General features: G+C 40.8%; 4 protein-coding genes across 11 annotated transcripts; 2 read left to right on the top strand and 2 right to left on the bottom strand.

Annotated features, from left to right (window-relative positions):
- Window positions 1–1,383: 1,383 nt before the first annotated feature.
- LOC112282324 (uncharacterized) lies at window positions 1,384–5,031 on the bottom strand. 5 transcript variants are annotated; one of them, XM_090250579.1, is made up of 5 exons: window positions 4,985–5,031; window positions 4,519–4,603; window positions 2,879–3,049; window positions 1,925–2,792; window positions 1,384–1,790 (listed from the first exon to the last, which is right to left on the bottom strand). In XM_090250579.1, exons 4-5 carry the CDS (start codon window positions 2,219–2,221, stop codon window positions 1,677–1,679), a joined length of 411 nt encoding a protein of 136 aa, XP_090106705.1. In that variant the 5' UTR covers window positions 2,222–2,792; window positions 2,879–3,049; window positions 4,519–4,603; window positions 4,985–5,031; the 3' UTR covers window positions 1,384–1,676. The 5 variants fall into 5 exon arrangements, with proteins under 5 accessions (XP_090106705.1, XP_090106706.1, XP_090106709.1 ...); XM_090250580.1 differs by lacking the exon at window positions 4,985–5,031 and having other exon boundaries at window positions 4,519–4,628; XM_090250583.1 differs by lacking the exons at window positions 4,519–4,603; window positions 4,985–5,031 and having other exon boundaries at window positions 1,925–2,058; window positions 2,164–2,792; window positions 2,879–4,170.
- Window positions 5,032–7,175: 2,144 nt separating this feature from the next.
- On the top strand, window positions 7,176–10,185 carry LOC141045376 (uncharacterized). 3 transcript variants are annotated; one of them, XM_073533908.2, is made up of 5 exons: window positions 7,780–8,640; window positions 8,831–9,061; window positions 9,275–9,349; window positions 9,472–9,547; window positions 9,721–10,185. In XM_073533908.2, exons 2-5 carry the CDS (start codon window positions 9,044–9,046, stop codon window positions 9,849–9,851), a joined length of 300 nt encoding a protein of 99 aa, XP_073390009.1. In that variant the 5' UTR covers window positions 7,780–8,640; window positions 8,831–9,043; the 3' UTR covers window positions 9,852–10,185. The 3 variants fall into 3 exon arrangements, 1 of the variants encoding a protein (XP_073390009.1); XR_012217473.2 differs by lacking the exons at window positions 9,275–9,349; window positions 9,472–9,547; window positions 9,721–10,185 and having other exon boundaries at window positions 7,176–8,722; window positions 8,831–9,045; XR_012217472.2 differs by lacking the exons at window positions 9,275–9,349; window positions 9,472–9,547; window positions 9,721–10,185 and having other exon boundaries at window positions 7,195–8,640; window positions 8,831–9,045.
- A 215-nt stretch (window positions 10,186–10,400) lies between these two features.
- LOC141045375 (uncharacterized) lies at window positions 10,401–12,103 on the bottom strand. The gene is made up of 2 exons (XM_073533907.2): window positions 11,839–12,103; window positions 10,401–11,688 (listed from the first exon to the last, which is right to left on the bottom strand). Exons 1-2 carry the CDS (start codon window positions 12,101–12,103, stop codon window positions 10,589–10,591), a joined length of 1,365 nt encoding a protein of 454 aa, XP_073390008.1. The 3' UTR covers window positions 10,401–10,588.
- Window positions 12,104–13,290: 1,187 nt separating this feature from the next.
- LOC112282154 (uncharacterized) lies at window positions 13,291–14,961 on the top strand. 2 transcript variants are annotated; one of them, XM_024519447.3, is made up of 4 exons: window positions 13,291–13,445; window positions 13,553–13,805; window positions 14,240–14,461; window positions 14,593–14,961. In XM_024519447.3, the coding sequence occupies exons 1-2, from the start codon at window positions 13,291–13,293 to the stop codon at window positions 13,701–13,703; spliced, it is 306 nt and encodes a 101-aa protein (XP_024375215.1). In that variant the 3' UTR covers window positions 13,704–13,805; window positions 14,240–14,461; window positions 14,593–14,961. The 2 variants fall into 2 exon arrangements, with proteins under 2 accessions (XP_024375215.1, XP_090106710.1); XM_090250584.1 differs by having other exon boundaries at window positions 13,553–14,461.
- Window positions 14,962–16,223: the final 1,262 nt, after the last annotated feature.

Raw genomic sequence — 16,223 nt, 5'->3', positions numbered from 1 at the left:
AAAAATTCATATTACTTCAGAACATTTTTTTTTTCAATTTCCTCCAACAATTTTCATCTTTTATTTTATAAATTTTCAGTATTGAAAGTGAAATGAAGTACACATTTGTTTAAATCCATTTGATTGAACCACTCCCAACATTCACCCACAAAAACTTTCAGACCTCGCATCCAGTGAAACTTGCAACCCTAAAACCCGAACCCTAAAACTTGCACCTACACAACCTTGTTCATCTAGCTACCACCACGGTCTTGAATTCCCCACAGAATCCCTTCAAACCAAGGTGAGAACACGTTCAAATCTTGGTTTCGAAAATGTGAGGAGTCGCGCATAGAGGAAAGTGCAGCCTTGGAAGGGAGGCCGCTGCTGAAGCGAATATTCGAAGGGGAGCATGCATGCCAGCCTCTCTCGCTCGCTCTCTCTCTTAGACACGATCAGGTGTGCCCATGTCCAGGTTGAGTATTTGTGTAATCTAGCACATCCACTCCCTCTCTGCAACAACAACATTTTCCTACAAAATAAATCAGTTCTATAGATTAAAACCGAATGGTTTGGCGCGATCGGTTTCTCAGAATACTAGCGTGATTTGCAGCTGAGTCACACCTCCAGCGGGATACATGATTAGTTGCCGACTGCTCACTTGGATGATTAAAACATTGTGCTGCATTCCTCCTCCTCCTCCTTCTGCTCGTCATGCCCGACAAACGCTCTACTATGAGCAGAGCTAGCAGTTTGATTACATGTTATATCGTCATAATATGCCAAGATGGAAAGTAGTTCACAGTTTCAAGGCACTCTTCCCAGCACACTGCTCCAGAGGTTTAGTCAGGAATTACTGGATGCCAGATCAAATGATTCAAAGCAGTTGAAGGCATTTGCATGGTACGGTGCCTCGTACTATGTAATACAACCTGTGTTTCGAGAAGATCATGATTAGCCTATTTATATTTATTTTCTTCTTCTTTTTTAATAGCTGTTATGATTCCAATACTGTCTTTCCTTCATTAATTATATACTATGTTCATGCCTTCATCTTTTAAGTTCCTAGTTGCTCCGAATTCTCATGTTCTTATATTTTATGCATTTAAGTTACATATTTTTTTGTGTTCACTGTTCATGATATTTTTTTCAAAATCTGTGAATTTGAGTACTTCGAGGCATGGCTTGGTAAATTTTTCTCCAAAGAATGGCACTGTTCCCTCTGCAGCGAAAAAGCTTTTGCAGCTCACTCATATGCAACAGACAAGTCGGTAAGTGTTAGTGTCAATTCCTGCAGTCTCTATTCATTGGCATCTTGCTGGCTTGAAGCTGACAGTGCATCACTAAATTAAAGATCACTTCACATGAAAAAACTAACAATAGGAGTTCAGAACCATGACTTCATTGTTGTGAGTGATTCCATGGTGAAATTTTCATTATTTGAGCTATTCAAATCAGCTTCAAAGTTTAAAGCTTTACAGGGAACATTGTTCCCAATAAAAAATGTTCAAATAATTTCCCTATGAACAATGTTTTAGGAAACATTGTTAAAGTTTCAAAGCTTTATATCAAACTTTGAAAAAATGAATTTAACATGATCTAAGGGTTCAACCAAGCCATCAAGGCGAAAAGTGACGCTTGAAGCCATATCAAACCAACTCAATAGTTCCCTCGATTTCGGACTTCGCTTCTACCCATTATGAACTCTCAACGTAATCTTCAATGCGGTAAGCCCCAAGAGCCAGTTGACAAACGCAACGAACAAGTTGAGCGCTGGTCTTAAAATTTGATGTGAAACATAACAATGTTGCCTAAAACATTGATAACAAGACCTCTGATTAAAGTTGAGCCCTGATTCAATAATCCGCATGCGTTGTTAACGTTGAAGGAAAGTGGCATTCACCCACGCAATGAAGTTCAAATGCTAAACCTCATGTAAGCTCACCACAGACACAACGCAGACTGTTGGCTTCTCAGGAGCATTCACAACGGCGCCAGCAACGTCAACGAAGTCCTCGACAGTGCCAAATCCTTCACGTCTCTTCACGAACCCTGTTGTGGCGGAACCCTTTCTTTCACCTTTACCAACAATCAACAAGCACCAAGTTTGAATTGCACATTGACTCCACGATAACAAAGTCGTGCTGGAAAGAAACGCTTTGGTATCAACCTTTTCGAACCTACCTTCGTTTCTTCGTAGGCAAACCAGTTTGATACATGCATGAATAACCTTAAATGCCATCTGAGGCTGATGAAATGATCTAAGCCCCTTGTTGCACCAGCATGGATATGAAATCTCGCGTATCCATCATTCACTTAACATAAAGAATGCCCCTGTACAACACGACGGTCAGGACAGCATAAAGTGCATGTTCCATGTGCACCCTTGTAGAAACCATTGAAAAGGACCCTGTAATAACAAAGCCACTAGACTTACGAAAAAACTCGATTCTTAATTCACCACCTGTTAGCCTCTTCCCTGAACAACTATCTGCGGTGATACATGACAGATATTATAAGTGCCCTACCTCGCATCCTACATCGCTAACTACACAACCGAGAGAAAAGGACGAACCTTGCAAATGCAACATTCAGGAGCATGCTAAGCGACATGCAGTGACTAGTCATGCAGTGCATTACCTCCACTAGAATGGATCTCCTCCGCCGTTACTCTCCAAAGCTTACCCTATCGACAAGCTGCCAAACCCTCAAATTGACATGGCAATCCAAAACCTTCAAGCATACAGAAACTTGTCGCAGTAGCAAGTGTGCAAAATCCTCGTTCCGAATGCACGCACAACCACGTAACATTTCTACAAAACACAACAAACGTAACGAAGTCAGGTCGGCATTCACTGGATCATTGCAAGTCATCCAAGGAAATCAATTGGAATCTAACCTTCAGAGTGTACACCACCGAAATGAATTGCAAGCTCAGCACCTGCCTCCTCTCTGAGCTCTACTCGTACATTTCCATCCGCAACCACCTCCCAAACGGCTAACTCTCCTCACATTGTACAATCCATGTCCCACCTTCTTCTGAACTCTCCAACAAGGTATGATTCAATTCCTGCGGACCATGATATCATTATTTCATACGGTGCACGATACAATCTGTTTAACACGATAGTCTTCAAAATTGTGCTTGGCAGCAGAAACGGAAATGCTACTCTTAAATGGATGTGAACTCAAGAAAAAGCCTAAAGTTCACTAGATATTTGAAGTTGAAAATTGGGTGAGCAGTGGCAAGATTTTTTTTTTAATTTTTTTTTAATTTTTTTGGAAACTGTACTTTTCTGTGTTTAAACTGAGAATGAAGTTGACATGGTTGGTGATTGTAACAATTGTGACGAATATGTAGATACAAATGTTGCCCAATGGTTGAATATCAGACAAAGTCAATAACAGTGCAATATTGATAATAATATGTCTTGATAACAGTTGTATAGTTGATAAACAAGTCACTAAAGAACTGAAAAACGGCTTTTTTCAGGAATAAAAATAAAATATTATAAAATGATACAATCATTTCTATAACAACACTTGTTATGAATTGATTGTATTGGCTTACATGATTTGATTGTTTCTTTGAATAGTAAGTGACAAATCATTTTATTGTCTAGTGGAAAAATAATAATAACAAGAATAACAAGAATGATATTTTTAGTTAATTTTAAATTCATGTATATTTTTTTCAAATAGCCTGAAAGAATTTTTCCCACCATCATCTGTATTTTCTAACAGTACACAGATGAAGGTGGATGAAATTTCATGTAACACTGGCAGCTGTTTGAATAAACTTAAATTCAGAACCAACTTGGTTGTTTTAAAAAGAAACTGGAAAAAGCTGTCATCTCTCATGGAATTGAGGATAATGGGCATGGTTTTTCTAGGAGGCCCTATTTTTGAGATTATCCTACACCCAAGTGTGGATATTGGAATTGTCATCTTTGACACATATGAAGCAAGAAAATGATATGCCCAGAAAGTAAGACAAAAAGGCAATGGTTGTGGTATGGGCTACAAACAAAGCTCCTCATGCCAAGTTGGAACAAGTGGAAGGGGTGCTCACCTACTGCTGCATGCCACTTAAGCAGAACTACTTTTCCTATCACTCTGTTGATGAAAGCCTCACAATGTGGGCTCCCCCCTTACAGTGGCCTAACAAAGTGAAAGGACCTGTCTGCCCCAACCTCATCCATTCCCAACCCTAAAAGTGCTGTGTCTGGTGTTGTTGGGCACGGTGACAAAAACCCTAAAGCTTCCACTTTGGGGTGATGCTTGGGGCATCTCAAGATTCTTGTCCAGAAGTTGATGGATAACAATGGGGAACACACAATCCAAACCTCAATTCCACACATTGTGGAAATCTCAACTTTGCTCTTCAAGGATGTGGTGTGTATGTGTATACGAATGAGAAAATGTTTGAAATTGTGCCACAAGTCGATAAGAGTTTTGAGTTTTCTGGAAAAAAAATATATATCCAAGGAAACATGGCATATTGCAGATTTAAAGCATACACTGGTTGATTGAACATACAAATCACTGTTGATGGTGCAGTGACAAGGGTCTTGGAGGTTGCGTAGAACCCAAGCATCTACTTGAATCCACCATCTCAACATTCCTACCATTCAAGATTTCAAATTTTAAACCTACAAATAAATAAATAAATAAATTGAAAATTAGAAGTCTTTGTCTACTGAAATATATGTTCCCTCCACTTCCCTTGACCCCCAGATTAAACAAAGTAATACAAACACGAAAATTTCTTATTAAAGAATGTAAATAGTCTTAAATTTTAATACGATAATGAAATAAATGAGAAACTTGAATAATACTGCACAAAAGGTAACTATACTTCATGATTGCTCCTTGGTAAGTCCAGCTTCACAAACATGTTATAAAAATAATATAAAATAAAACCAAAATTACAAAAATCCTTGAATTTGTGGGCTATTTCAGAATGGAGCAAGGGCAAGAAGTCTACACTGGGACGTCATCTCACCATCATCGAAGCAATTGGATCTTACACCCCCTCAACCCAGACTTCAGTGCCCACATCTGAAGTTGCTGAAAATAAATGAGAAATAAAGAGAGGAAAGACAAGACAAAGAAAGAGAGAGAGGCTCAAAAAGGAAGGGAGAAGGAAGGAACCTTCTCTAATGCAGTCTGGTTGGTTCCAGTTGGAATATGAGAGGCCATGATCACTGTTTCCCAATTCCAGGCTGCCAAAAGGGGAACGGGTGCTCAGCACGTGGGAACAGCCAACCTCAAGAATCTGCTCAAGGCAGCCTGGGAGTGTGTGGAACATGTGGGTGAAGGTGACTGGAATATCTTATAGCCAGGACCACCTCAAAAGAAAGCATATGAAATTGAAGTAGAAGAAGTAGAAGACAAAGCAAAAATACTCTGTCCACAAGGAGAAGGAAAAAAAAAAAAAAAAAAAAAAAAAAAAAAACGGAGAGGAAGAGGTAGACAAACAGATCACATTCTGAGTCACACAGGGAAGAGACTATATGCCATTGTTCCTCCTTGGCATGGGGATTAAAAATAAAAATAAAAAACAGTGGCCTAACTGACCCTCTTGGGAGTGCTTCTTCACCAGGAAAGGAATCTGGGTGGAGAGGTAACATCAAAATACATTGAAACTGTGTCACACCCTTGAACCAACCAGTAGAGCTTACCCTAAACCACCCTTGCACAAACCCAAAAGCAACCATTCTTCCTGTAGAAAAGATTTTAAATCCATTCCAAGCCCACCAATGTTTGGCAAATTTTACAAGGATGAAGTTGATGGTTTAGTATGATGGAGGTGGTGGTTTTATGTGTTTTTATGGATGGTTTTGGCCAAGTCTATGTGTTTTTGTTGGTTCAAGGGTCAAATGTAAAAACTGCTTTGTTAATTTTTTTTCAATTAAACCTTGGCAGAAAATCATTTTTTTGTTTTGTTTTGTTTGTTTGTTTGTTCCCCCCCCTTCTTGGAGCACATCAAAATCTTATTTTTCCACTAAAAAATATATTTTTTCGAATAAAAAATCCCCCGAGATAGCTGAAAAACCTTAAGTTGACAGTTAAAAGTATTCCGACGTTATGGCAGAATCAGTCACTCCAGAAGTTTTCTGGTGGAGGACCTTCATTCCAGCCCTATCTGTCTGCCAGTTTTGTGAAGGGTCCTTGAGTAAAATGAATGAATGGGTGAATGAGATGAATGCGTTTCCTCTGGTTTGGAAGCTCTGAAAGTGCATTCATTGGTCTTTATGACTGGAAACTTGGGTGCATGCCCATGCCTAAGCCTCCTTCCAAACTCAACTTGCTTTGACACACGTGGGAGGAATGATACTTGAATTCATAGCAGGTGCCAAGTTTCGTCTTTAGAAAACAGAATTGATGTTGGGCAGAAATTTCTAAACATAACATTCTCTGAATGATTCTGCTGTGGTCTTTCTCTAGTCGAAGCAGTTTTTATTTATTTATTTATTATTATTATTATTATTTTAATTTTAGTGATGGTGTAACAATTGTTAGATCTGCCAACATTGATAGGAATTGTAAGTTATTACCTACTATCTCTATTTAAGTAACCAATAATGAAAAGGTTGTTTGTATCTTACGTTACAACAATCGAATTGCAACGACAACCAATATAAGGGCGTGATATCTGATATTATGTTTTTTCTATTCCTTTCAAAAAAATTAAAAAAAATAATCATGGAATGGCATTACAATCGAAGCTTTAATTAGGTTGATAAAGTGTTTCGACTGTTGAATTGACGTAATGCATCACAATTGAAAAAAGAAACAAATACAGAAAGGGAAAACAGAAAAAAATAGAGAGAGAGAGAGAGAGAGAGAGAGAGAAATAAAAAATAAAAAATCCTCCGTTTTCATGAATGAACACCAGTGTTCGTGATACTTTACATAATAACGTTAATACCAAAGGCGGGTCTTTTAGGGTTAATCTTCCATCTGAAGGAGGTCCGTAGCTTCTTCTTGACGAAAAGAAATTCGATCACCACAATTCACTAGAAGGATTTTTTTTTTTTTTTTTTTTTTTTTTTTCCTTTCTTTAAAGAGGAAAGACAAGAAAGGAAAAGAAAATGGGGGGGAAATGCGTGTGTAGAGCATGTGGAATCATCCACTTTGACATGAGGAGTGAGCAAGCTTCGTGCATTTGCGAGTGGGATCAGTTTGCACAGTTGTCGATGTGTTCCAGCCTGAGGCTTAGACTTCCGCAACCCACAGTCACGGCGTTTTACTTTTCTCTGCTTCTGTGTATTTTTTAATCGCTTCTCCCCTGCATTGTGCGTAAAAGCTGAACTTCTACGACGTTTTTATTCACGGCATTTAAGAGGAGAATACTTTTTAAAGAGGGGAGGTGGGGGAACAATGTTTGTGTGTAGTCGACGAAGCAAGCAACCGTCTTATTGGGAGCTCCGCCCGTGGGTGCTGGTGGTAGGGGAGATCGTGTCAAGGTTGCCTTGGAAATTAAGGCAGCCGAGAAACAGAGGATTTCGAACCTGCGGAACCTATTTTACGGAGGCCAGAGGTTGAGCGAGCGATCATGGTTTACTCCCCTCCTCTCGCACATGTGAGTTGCATCGGCAATCGGAACTGCCAGGCTGGGTCACGCCCTGCCAGTGCATCTGTGTGTGAACACCCTGAATGTCAGACGACGACAATTGGGTTTGGACTTCACTAGACGCAGCACAACAGCAGTGGGCAAAAACAGCATCCAATCATCCGCTCATAATAATGGTCGTGTGTTTTACTTTTTTCCCCACTAGCAAAGCCTTGACTTGCAGTTTTCTACGGCACCTGTATTTGGCAGCCTCATAAGAAAAGCTCCGGGTGTGCAGAATTATCTGGCTTTACGCGGTAATGCCAACCTGACGCACGATTACGGTCATGATTTGGCTCGGCTAGTGAAGTGCAATGCAGATGGGGGGAGAGAGATGGAGAGGGGTTTAGCAGGCACGAAAGGTGCTGGTTATGATTGAGCATCAATCACATGAATGTCAATGAAGTTGCAGCTGTCTCCGGCGGAGCGGAGGCGATGTTGTGTAGTCTGTACTGTACAGCGGCGTAGAGCTGGTGCCGCTCCCACATGACACGCAGTCCGTGATGAGTCGACAGCCTTTCCCTGTGTGTTACGATTTTGTGTTTTAAGAAATGACACGCCGTAACTTGCCAGGTTTGGGAGCATGAGTTGGATCTTTGCCAAATGTGGTCCAGGTCCCACTTACTTAGTTACCGGACATGCCGCCCAGCTTGACCAGTCTTCATCAAGGTCTCACCTATTTTTGGAAGATCATTCGTGCATTAGAGTCCTTTAAAAAGCTCGTATCCGCCCCCCTCCCCCTGTTCAATCTCCACGCATCGTCGAAGTGCCTGCGTAGCTTGTCTGGCTCTGCTTTTGATTGCGCTCCCAAACTCCGGCGCTGGAAACCACATTGCCCAAGCACCGGCAACCTTGGATTTCTGTTCAGTTGGCAGTGCCCGAAATCTGCTGATCGGTGCATGCCCAATTCTGAGGGCCGCATTTGGGTCTTGGAAACGTCAGTCGTGAGCTACATTTAAGCGGTGGTTGTTGCAGCGAGTGCGGCCAGTGTTGGACATCGCTTGTAGTTCATGATATGGTTGCACAACTTGTCAGATTTTTCGGTTGGCCCGCTCTGCCATCATACTGAGATTCTTAGATTCTTGAATGTGGCTTCAGCTTAATTCTTTAACTTTTGTTATGCAGGTAGTGGTTATGTTTATATTTGGTTTGCCAGTGTCGTTGTTTGTTTCTCTTTGCAGTCGATCTTTGATGTCTTCTATCTTAGAACTGTTGCTGTTTTCCTCTCTGCAGTGACTGTTTTGAAAATCTGGGTCGATCGAGCTTTCGAATCCGCACTCCTTTGGTTGCGTGAAAGCGTATTGAAGGGAGAGGGACAATCGTGCATAGAATTTTGAGCTTCTCTTTGTTCAGAGGGTCTACATCGCATTTCCAGTGAAGAGGATTTAGAATCTAGTAAGAGTCGAGTTTGGTGATTGGTGCCCAAGATCTGTCCGAGGATCAACCATGACGTCGCTCGCCGAGGTGAAGTGCCACGGATTGTCATGCTTGTCTCAATTCGACTTTTGCGTTTCTGATAGAATTCAAACGCCATGATCGATGCGTAATAGTTAAAGCCAGTCTAATGCCCAGACTCTCAGCAGTTTGAGTCGCGGTTGATGCACAAGAAAGATAAAACAAACAGATATAAAGAAAAAAGAAAAAAACATTACTTGATTGTATCCTGTGATGTTGCAGATGTTCGACTGCAGAGAAGCGCCGAATATGCCAACGTATTCCGAGAGTGAGAGCGGATATGCATATAATTATCAGGTAAACCTATCCTTCCACGCTGAGCACCTCCTCAGACCATGAGCGATGCTTTTTTATTTTATTTTTCTGTCTAATACCTAACTTTCGAGGCTCGTGCGATATTCCTTCACTACTGTGTTCAGGTCAGCATACAAGTAAGTGTGGATCTAACCGACACACGGCAACGAAGGTTGGAGGCACATTTTAACCGCCAAAGAGGTGCACCCTTCAGCTTTTTCTGGTTCCTCGTTAGAATTGTCACTTTCATACGAGTCTCACGCAACGACACACCATGTTTTAAATCTTTGTGGAAGCGTAGGCACTACTCTCAGGTCCCTTAAGCCGAAGATCGGGTGAAGTTTGCTAATGTACTGACGAATTGTGTTGCGCAGGCTACGACTCATGTGTGTGCAACAGATTGAGGAATGTGGTCACAATTTTACACATGGGAGGGATTCGGCGGACCGATGTCATGAGATACATTCGCCGATCAATTGATCCCAACGCTCGTGAACTGGCGTAATCGTTTGACTGTCGATGAAGATCCTTATTGCTGCATGTCGAAATCGCGTATTCTTTCGGAACAGTTTAATGTGTATATGAGGACCTTAGAAACAGCAATAACACTGACTTAAAGAGAAATCGATCGTGTTATCTAAAGCCGGATAAAGCAGCAATTTTTGATTCGTATAAAAGTGATGCGTGACTTTCTAATAGACTTAAGGAAGTATCATTTTTTCAGAGGTAGTCGATTCAATTGTTGGATCACTCATTGTTGATCCGTTTTATGGAATCCTTTGTATTGGGAGCGACCACTTCGTAAGCTTGAGTTCCTGACAATAGCGACTCTTACTGCATATTTTTCTGAACCATGGTTGCCTTGCCATTTCTGTGTCTGGTCGCTCTTTTTGGTGTGAATTGAAGGGTAAACTGTAGATCATGCATCGTGCGCTTGACAGACTGGAGTCCCGAGCCATCTGTAGTCTGCAAGTACTACAGCAATCCATAAATTTGTCCAACCATGCGTCCTTGGATCCACTCCGCTGGCTGGCAGATTTGGAACCCCGGTGCATCCAATGATTGAACCTTTACTTGTTGTTCGTATCTTTCATGTTTCGATGGTTACAGTTTTGGCACAGAGAACGTTAGATGTGTGATATTCGAAGAACTTACTAAGAAGCAAACTTTTCATATGACACGCTCGTTGTAATTTACAAAGTGAGGTTCGTTTACTACCACCTAAACCCGCGGCCAAGGATTTTAGAACCAGATGAAAGGGTTTCGGGTGGAGGCTTGTTGCGTCTTGATTTTCTTTCTTGGAGGAGCGGAGTTTTGTGTGTGATTGCCCTCCGGGAACTCGATTGGGTGAGTCGTCCGCGCTGGTCTGATGAGGCAGGGTCTGGCGAATTGCTCACAAACAGCCGGTTTCCGACTATGAGGCTGTTTCCACCTTATCAATTGCATCCGCGATAATTGCAAGGGCTCCTCTATGATATGCACCGGCACGAATGCAGCGACCTCAGTCTTGCTCGAGTTCAGACACTGGGCAGTCTCGAGACGGAAATCATTGAGCTTTGCGTGCAGCTTTTGCAAGCTGGATTGGCGGTTGATGTTGCTACGTTGCGCTTTGCTTCGAGTTGCAGGCTGGTGACGACCATTCACAACCCTCGCATTCTGGTAATTGAGGTTTCGTCCAATTCTGAATGCTGCTACGTGGACACCCTTGAGACACCCATAATCGTCAACTACGATGCCACCAGAGCTGTTGGGAAAACAAAGATAGTCCGCGACTGCTTGTTTCCATCCGTTAAAGCAAACGCGCCCGCTAAAGACTGTCGGTAATCTCAGCTTTCTATGGAGCTCATTCTTGCTGCATCGTTGGCCTTGCTCTCTCTTCTTCCTGCTGTAGCCCTCCACAAGCTCCCGATCAACAATTTCGGGGAATCCGAAGCAGTGGACATTGTCGGCAAGGGAAACATCAAGAGCAGAACAGAGGTGAGCGGTCTCGTCTGGTAATGGCTCACATGGCTCGGCCACGAAGAGGTCGAGATCTGAGCTGACGAGGTTATCTTTGATTTGAGCTTCGAAGAGAAGAGGTTTAGGGTAGTTTGGATATTCGATGAACATCTTTTGCAGTGATCTCTTGTTTGCTGCGTCTTCTATGGTGTGCCAGCAACCGATGGTTTCCCCGGAGGAGCCTATTAGTCCTACAGTCCCTCGGCAATATTGCATTGATGTGGCATTGGAACCCGAGCACTTCTGGTCGCAGATGTAAATGCGGCCTATAAAGCAGATTACGTTCTCAATCATTTCTTGCAGGTCTGGTTTCTCTCTTTGTTGGATTTGAACCTCTGGGTTACCTGTCGAGAAAACAGGGGTGACACATAGTTGATAATCGGGAGAAATTTGCAATTTTCACAAGGAAATGAAGACTAAAAGCATTAGATTAGGAGATGAAAAATCCTCTAGAAACTGAATAATAAGTCGGATACTCTTCAACCGCAACGAACCTGCTCCAATGGTAGAGGAGGTCCCGGGGCCAAGCATCGTCTTCTCCGAAATAGGAGCAGCGCGCACCGTCAGCTTCTTGCAGTTTTTGAGCTGGGTATCATCATCTGGGGAGACGTATTCGCCTCCGCGCAAGATCTCCACACACCAATTCTTTGCAATGCCACAGTTGTCTAGTCTCTCCTTGACCTCGTAGAAAGTTGGTGATGCCTTGTCCAACTCTATCAACTTTCTTTCTCGCGGCAGTTGCACCTCTAGTTCCAACATCCTGCAATTCTGAGTGTGACCCGATATGGGAGGGCCAATAATTGAAAGGACAATGTCGCAGTGTGAACTGCAAATGATTAATGATTAATGGTGCGATGGGAGGGAGCCTGGCATTTCCAATCGAAGACTGAGGGACCAATTATGCAGAAGAACCACACAAGAAACAACATTACATACACCACCGAGAGGAGGAAGAAAGCCCTGGCTACGTTCATTGTAATCTTAACATCCCGCTTTGAAATTCACGCTCCTACGTTCTTCTTCAAGTTTAGCAGGACAGCAAAGCTGCCAATGATTGTTCTGTATCCAAGTAAAGAATACAAATCTGTGCTTCTATGCGCTAGTTGCCACATGCACGCTGTGGGACGGGAGGAAGAATAGGGTTTAGATGTTTTGAACTCTTTGATGATCAAACCGCTTGGAATCACGGCGTCGGACTCCAGAAATCAGGGAAAGAACCTGTTGATTGTAAAATTTCGTATCCATTCGCCTCTCACATGCCTTCATTGCCTCCGCATCTTCCTCATTTTTCTTATCTTCAATATATTTACGACAGTCGGTTGACACAAACACTTCGAGACTTTTGCCCTTGCAAGTAATCTCTCAGCTGCTGACAAAATCATTGTATAGCTTTTGTAGAAATCGAATGACTGAAGTACACTGTTAATCCTAGTGTCGAATTTTTCACTCATGGGTACAAGTCAGCTTTCTTTCACCTCCTCCGTAACATGTTGCCCAAAATGCTGGCATTTAAGATTCAACTTCCCCAGAAAGAAGAATACAGAGTGGAAGAACAGGAATGGATACCTCACGTTTGAAGAGCTTAAGATAAGGCTACAATAGTGTAGAGTATCAGGTAATCGGTGCGGCAACAATCTGCCAGGAACCAAATTCTACTCCCCCGATCTACAGACGTACGTCCACGGTCCCAAGACCACCGTGCGCGGTATGCAAATTTAGTTCATAATCCTACGTTTCCTCGTATCAACCTCTCGGACTGTTTGGAACAATTTTTTATATCTTGCATTGGAGACTCGACACTGTTAAAGCTCAATATCTTCCTCGCAACCGTAGCGTTGAGACTCATTTTCTCTTCATTCCGTCAATTTTATTCCTTGAGATTTGCTGTAGAGGTGGTGGAGATCTGCGAACAAGAACATGCAAACGACATTGAACGGACACGGTGAATGAAAACAGCATTTGAGAGGGTGGTACCCCTTGTTGGGAAGGAGTACATCATTCACAGGACCTACGAAGAAGTGAGGAATGCACGAGCCGATGAGAAATGTGTAGGCACCGCAAAACTCATTGCGGTAACTCTGGCTGTGGAAGGTCCAGAAAGGTACAAAAACTATACCTCCTTTCCGAATTACTACGATGGGACTTGGACATTTGGGGCGAAGGCAAAAACCATAGACGCTAATGTGAACGGTTGTTCGACTGATTCAGAACAACCGTTGAAGAGACCTTAGCTGCCCCAACCAAGGGGAAGCCCTGTATGAGCGGCCTCCGGATTGTAATGTTGTCTCCAAACGGTCGAGCGATAGGCAATCATCTCAAGGCGTTTACGTGCGGAGAGTTGGGAGAATGTGAAGTCTAAAATTCCTGAGGGGCTGCAAGTCCCTGAGAAACTTTGCAGGAAGACGAGTACATTTGCACCCAGTGAGAGTAAATAAAAGTGTTGAAACTCGGGCAATAGCAGGTCCTGGGTTACATCTCAATATACATCTTAAAACACGACAAATAAATCCTGTAACGTTTACAAAGAGAGTGCATGTAACAGGAACTGTCCATGTTCCAAAGGTTACCAATCCAGACCAAAATCTAAATTTGCAAATTTGTATAAGCTGAAAGGATCGCATGATACCTTTTATTGCAGTTAAGAAACACCAGAAAACAATATGCTAACTCATTATCACAAACTCAGAGCTGACAGAATAGATCAATGACAGGATTCTTACAGGGATATAATCTAGTTAGTAAAGAAAGGTGCATCCAGTAACACCTTTCACTGAATCAAGTCTACATCAGAATGCATTGAAATTCGTCGATAACCCCCTTCAATTCAATCTAACACATACTAAAGGTGGGAATTTTGCTAAGTCTTCTTAAGAGGGGCAACATGATTTCATGCAGATACCGTTGGGACATCACAACTTCTTGTGGAAAAGTAGAATTCAATTCAAACGAACCGAGTGGAGAGAACACTCTACGTAGTTACTTTGACATGGTTCTTCTCACAAGCAATAGAAAATGCTTCACCATGAATCCGGCTATTCCATCGACCATGACATTGTGCTTGACGATTGTCAAAAGAAAGATGGCAGTTGGCTTATCTTCCACGGACAAATGACTAAGGTCTAGTATTTTCTTCTCCTTCTTCTGCTTGCCCTTAAACCCTGGTGGGCCCTTCATGGTAGCAACTGTAGACACCATGATATTGCTGTACTTGATAAGGTGCTTCACCTCCACCATGTATTGATCTACAGGACCAACCTTGAGTGAACATCTTTGCAAAGACAAGATCACATTACAATGCTTATATTGCAAAGGAAGAGATATGGGTGGTGCTTCAATTGGAGTTTTAAGTAGAGTTGGAAGTGGAACTAGAAGTGGAGATACAAGTGAAGGACAAGGTCTATATTTTGATCCTAATTTTGAAAGCATGTTTGAGGCCTTTGCTTTATTTATGCAACAACAAAAGATTAAAAATCACAAAGAGGATATGGCAAACAAAATTTTATAGGTAGTTGTGGACAATATGGATTAATTTAAAAAGTAGGATATTTCAAAATATTTAAGGTGTGATGTTAAAGAAATGGAATTTAAGCATGTTTTTGAAAAGAAGATGTTTCAATTATTTGAATTAGCTTGTACTCCAAAAATAAAAAATCACATCAAATCTATTATAGGACATTTTAGAGGTTTATTTGATAATTTTTTTCAAGCATTGATTTTTTTTTTTTTTTTTTTTTTTTTTTTAAGAAGATAGGAATTGGATTACAAAGAAGTCATTTTTTGAATAGATTGAAAGGTCTAAGAAGGATCTTTAAAGAGTAAAATTAGGGGAATGATAAAGTGACCTAAATTTTTACTAAAGCAATCTATCCATCATCACAATCATAAAAAAAATTACCTTTAGATTCATTTTTCTACTACTAGATTCACAACTAATGAAAAAAAATACATTCATCTACAATCATGATAATCTAATCTTCATTATTACCATCCACAATTATTAGCTTCAATAGTCATTAATTATAGAATTGTAATTATTTGTTTAAAAGAAGAAGGGACCTACAACATATTCATATTATTGTTCTACACTTCTTCTCTCTATTTAGTTATTGTGCCACCTTCCTCTCTTTGCATAGCTTCTTTTTTTCTTTGCATGATGTCAATGCAATATCTTGAAACTATGTTGTAGAAGCTTATACAATAATCATTGTAAAAGTGAAGTTTTGGAAGTTTCTTGGTATTTGTACAAAGTTGATGAAAGCTTGAGACTTGCCAATTACTATCAAAATTAACTCGTATATATGATGGCTAGTTGTTTACAATGCTTTGATATAGGAAAAGTGGGGGAATAGTAATGGTATTTGAGGAGTCAAAGTTTTCAAAATTGGGAATCTCATGAATGGCATTTGGATTATTGCACAAGCTTGCTATTTGTTTTTGGAAGTGAGATATATAGAATACATAAAAAATGACATTAGATACATCATTTTTATTTTATTAGTATCAAATTAATTGATAATTAATATCACTTCAAGCTATAACCATCAATAAATTTTTAAATAATTATATCTATTAATTTTCCAAAATAGTTGTGTGAGTCTATTGGATAATTTTACTCTCTTTGAACATTATTTGTAGATAATTATAAGTGAAATGTTGTTCTTATAGGACATGTGCAGATATTATGTTGCATTGATTTGTAGTTGCTACAAATGTGCCTCCTTGTTCTTGCTTTTGTAGACTCAAATTGTGATGCATATCATTATGTTGATGTTTTTGTATGCATATTATTTTTAGTTATATTTCTTGTTCCTTATGATCTTTCTTTTGGGTGACTCAATCATATATTTTTCAATTGCATAATGATTGTTGAAAGCTCAAG

The sequence above is a fragment of the Physcomitrium patens genome, chromosome 5 (assembly GCF_059467195.1).
Source record: "Physcomitrium patens ecotype Gransden chromosome 5, ASM5946719v1, whole genome shotgun sequence".
In the NCBI taxonomy this organism is placed as follows: domain Eukaryota; kingdom Viridiplantae; phylum Streptophyta; class Bryopsida; order Funariales; family Funariaceae; genus Physcomitrium; species Physcomitrium patens.
This window is presented reverse-complemented; position numbering and strand designations above follow the sequence as displayed.

What these genes read in the sequence shown, in the direction of transcription:
- LOC112282324 (XM_090250579.1), bottom strand. Translation starts at nt 2,221, where the DNA reads ATGGCATTTAAGGTTATTCATGCATGTATCAAACTGGTTTGCCTACGA. An exon ending in CAGTCTGCGTTGTGTCTGTG is followed by an intron (nt 1,791 to 1,924) that starts GTGAGCTTACAT and finishes TCAATGTTTTAG; the next exon opens with GCAACATTGTTATGTTTCAC.
- LOC141045376 (XM_073533908.2), top strand. An exon ending in GATATGCATATAATTATCAG is followed by an intron (nt 9,350 to 9,471) that starts GTAAACCTATCC and finishes TACTGTGTTCAG; the next exon opens with GTCAGCATACAAGTAAGTGT. An exon ending in ACATTTTAACCGCCAAAGAG is followed by an intron (nt 9,548 to 9,720) that starts GTGCACCCTTCA and finishes TGTGTTGCGCAG; the next exon opens with GCTACGACTCATGTGTGTGC.
- LOC141045375 (XM_073533907.2), bottom strand. Translation starts at nt 12,103, where the DNA reads ATGTTGGAACTAGAGGTGCAACTGCCGCGAGAAAGAAAGTTGATAGAG. An exon ending in CTCCTCTACCATTGGAGCAG is followed by an intron (nt 11,689 to 11,838) that starts GTTCGTTGCGGT and finishes TTTTCTCGACAG; the next exon opens with GTAACCCAGAGGTTCAAATC.
- LOC112282154 (XM_024519447.3), top strand. Translation starts at nt 13,291, where the DNA reads ATGAAAACAGCATTTGAGAGGGTGGTACCCCTTGTTGGGAAGGAGTAC. An exon ending in GCTGTGGAAGGTCCAGAAAG is followed by an intron (nt 13,446 to 13,552) that starts GTACAAAAACTA and finishes CGACTGATTCAG; the next exon opens with AACAACCGTTGAAGAGACCT.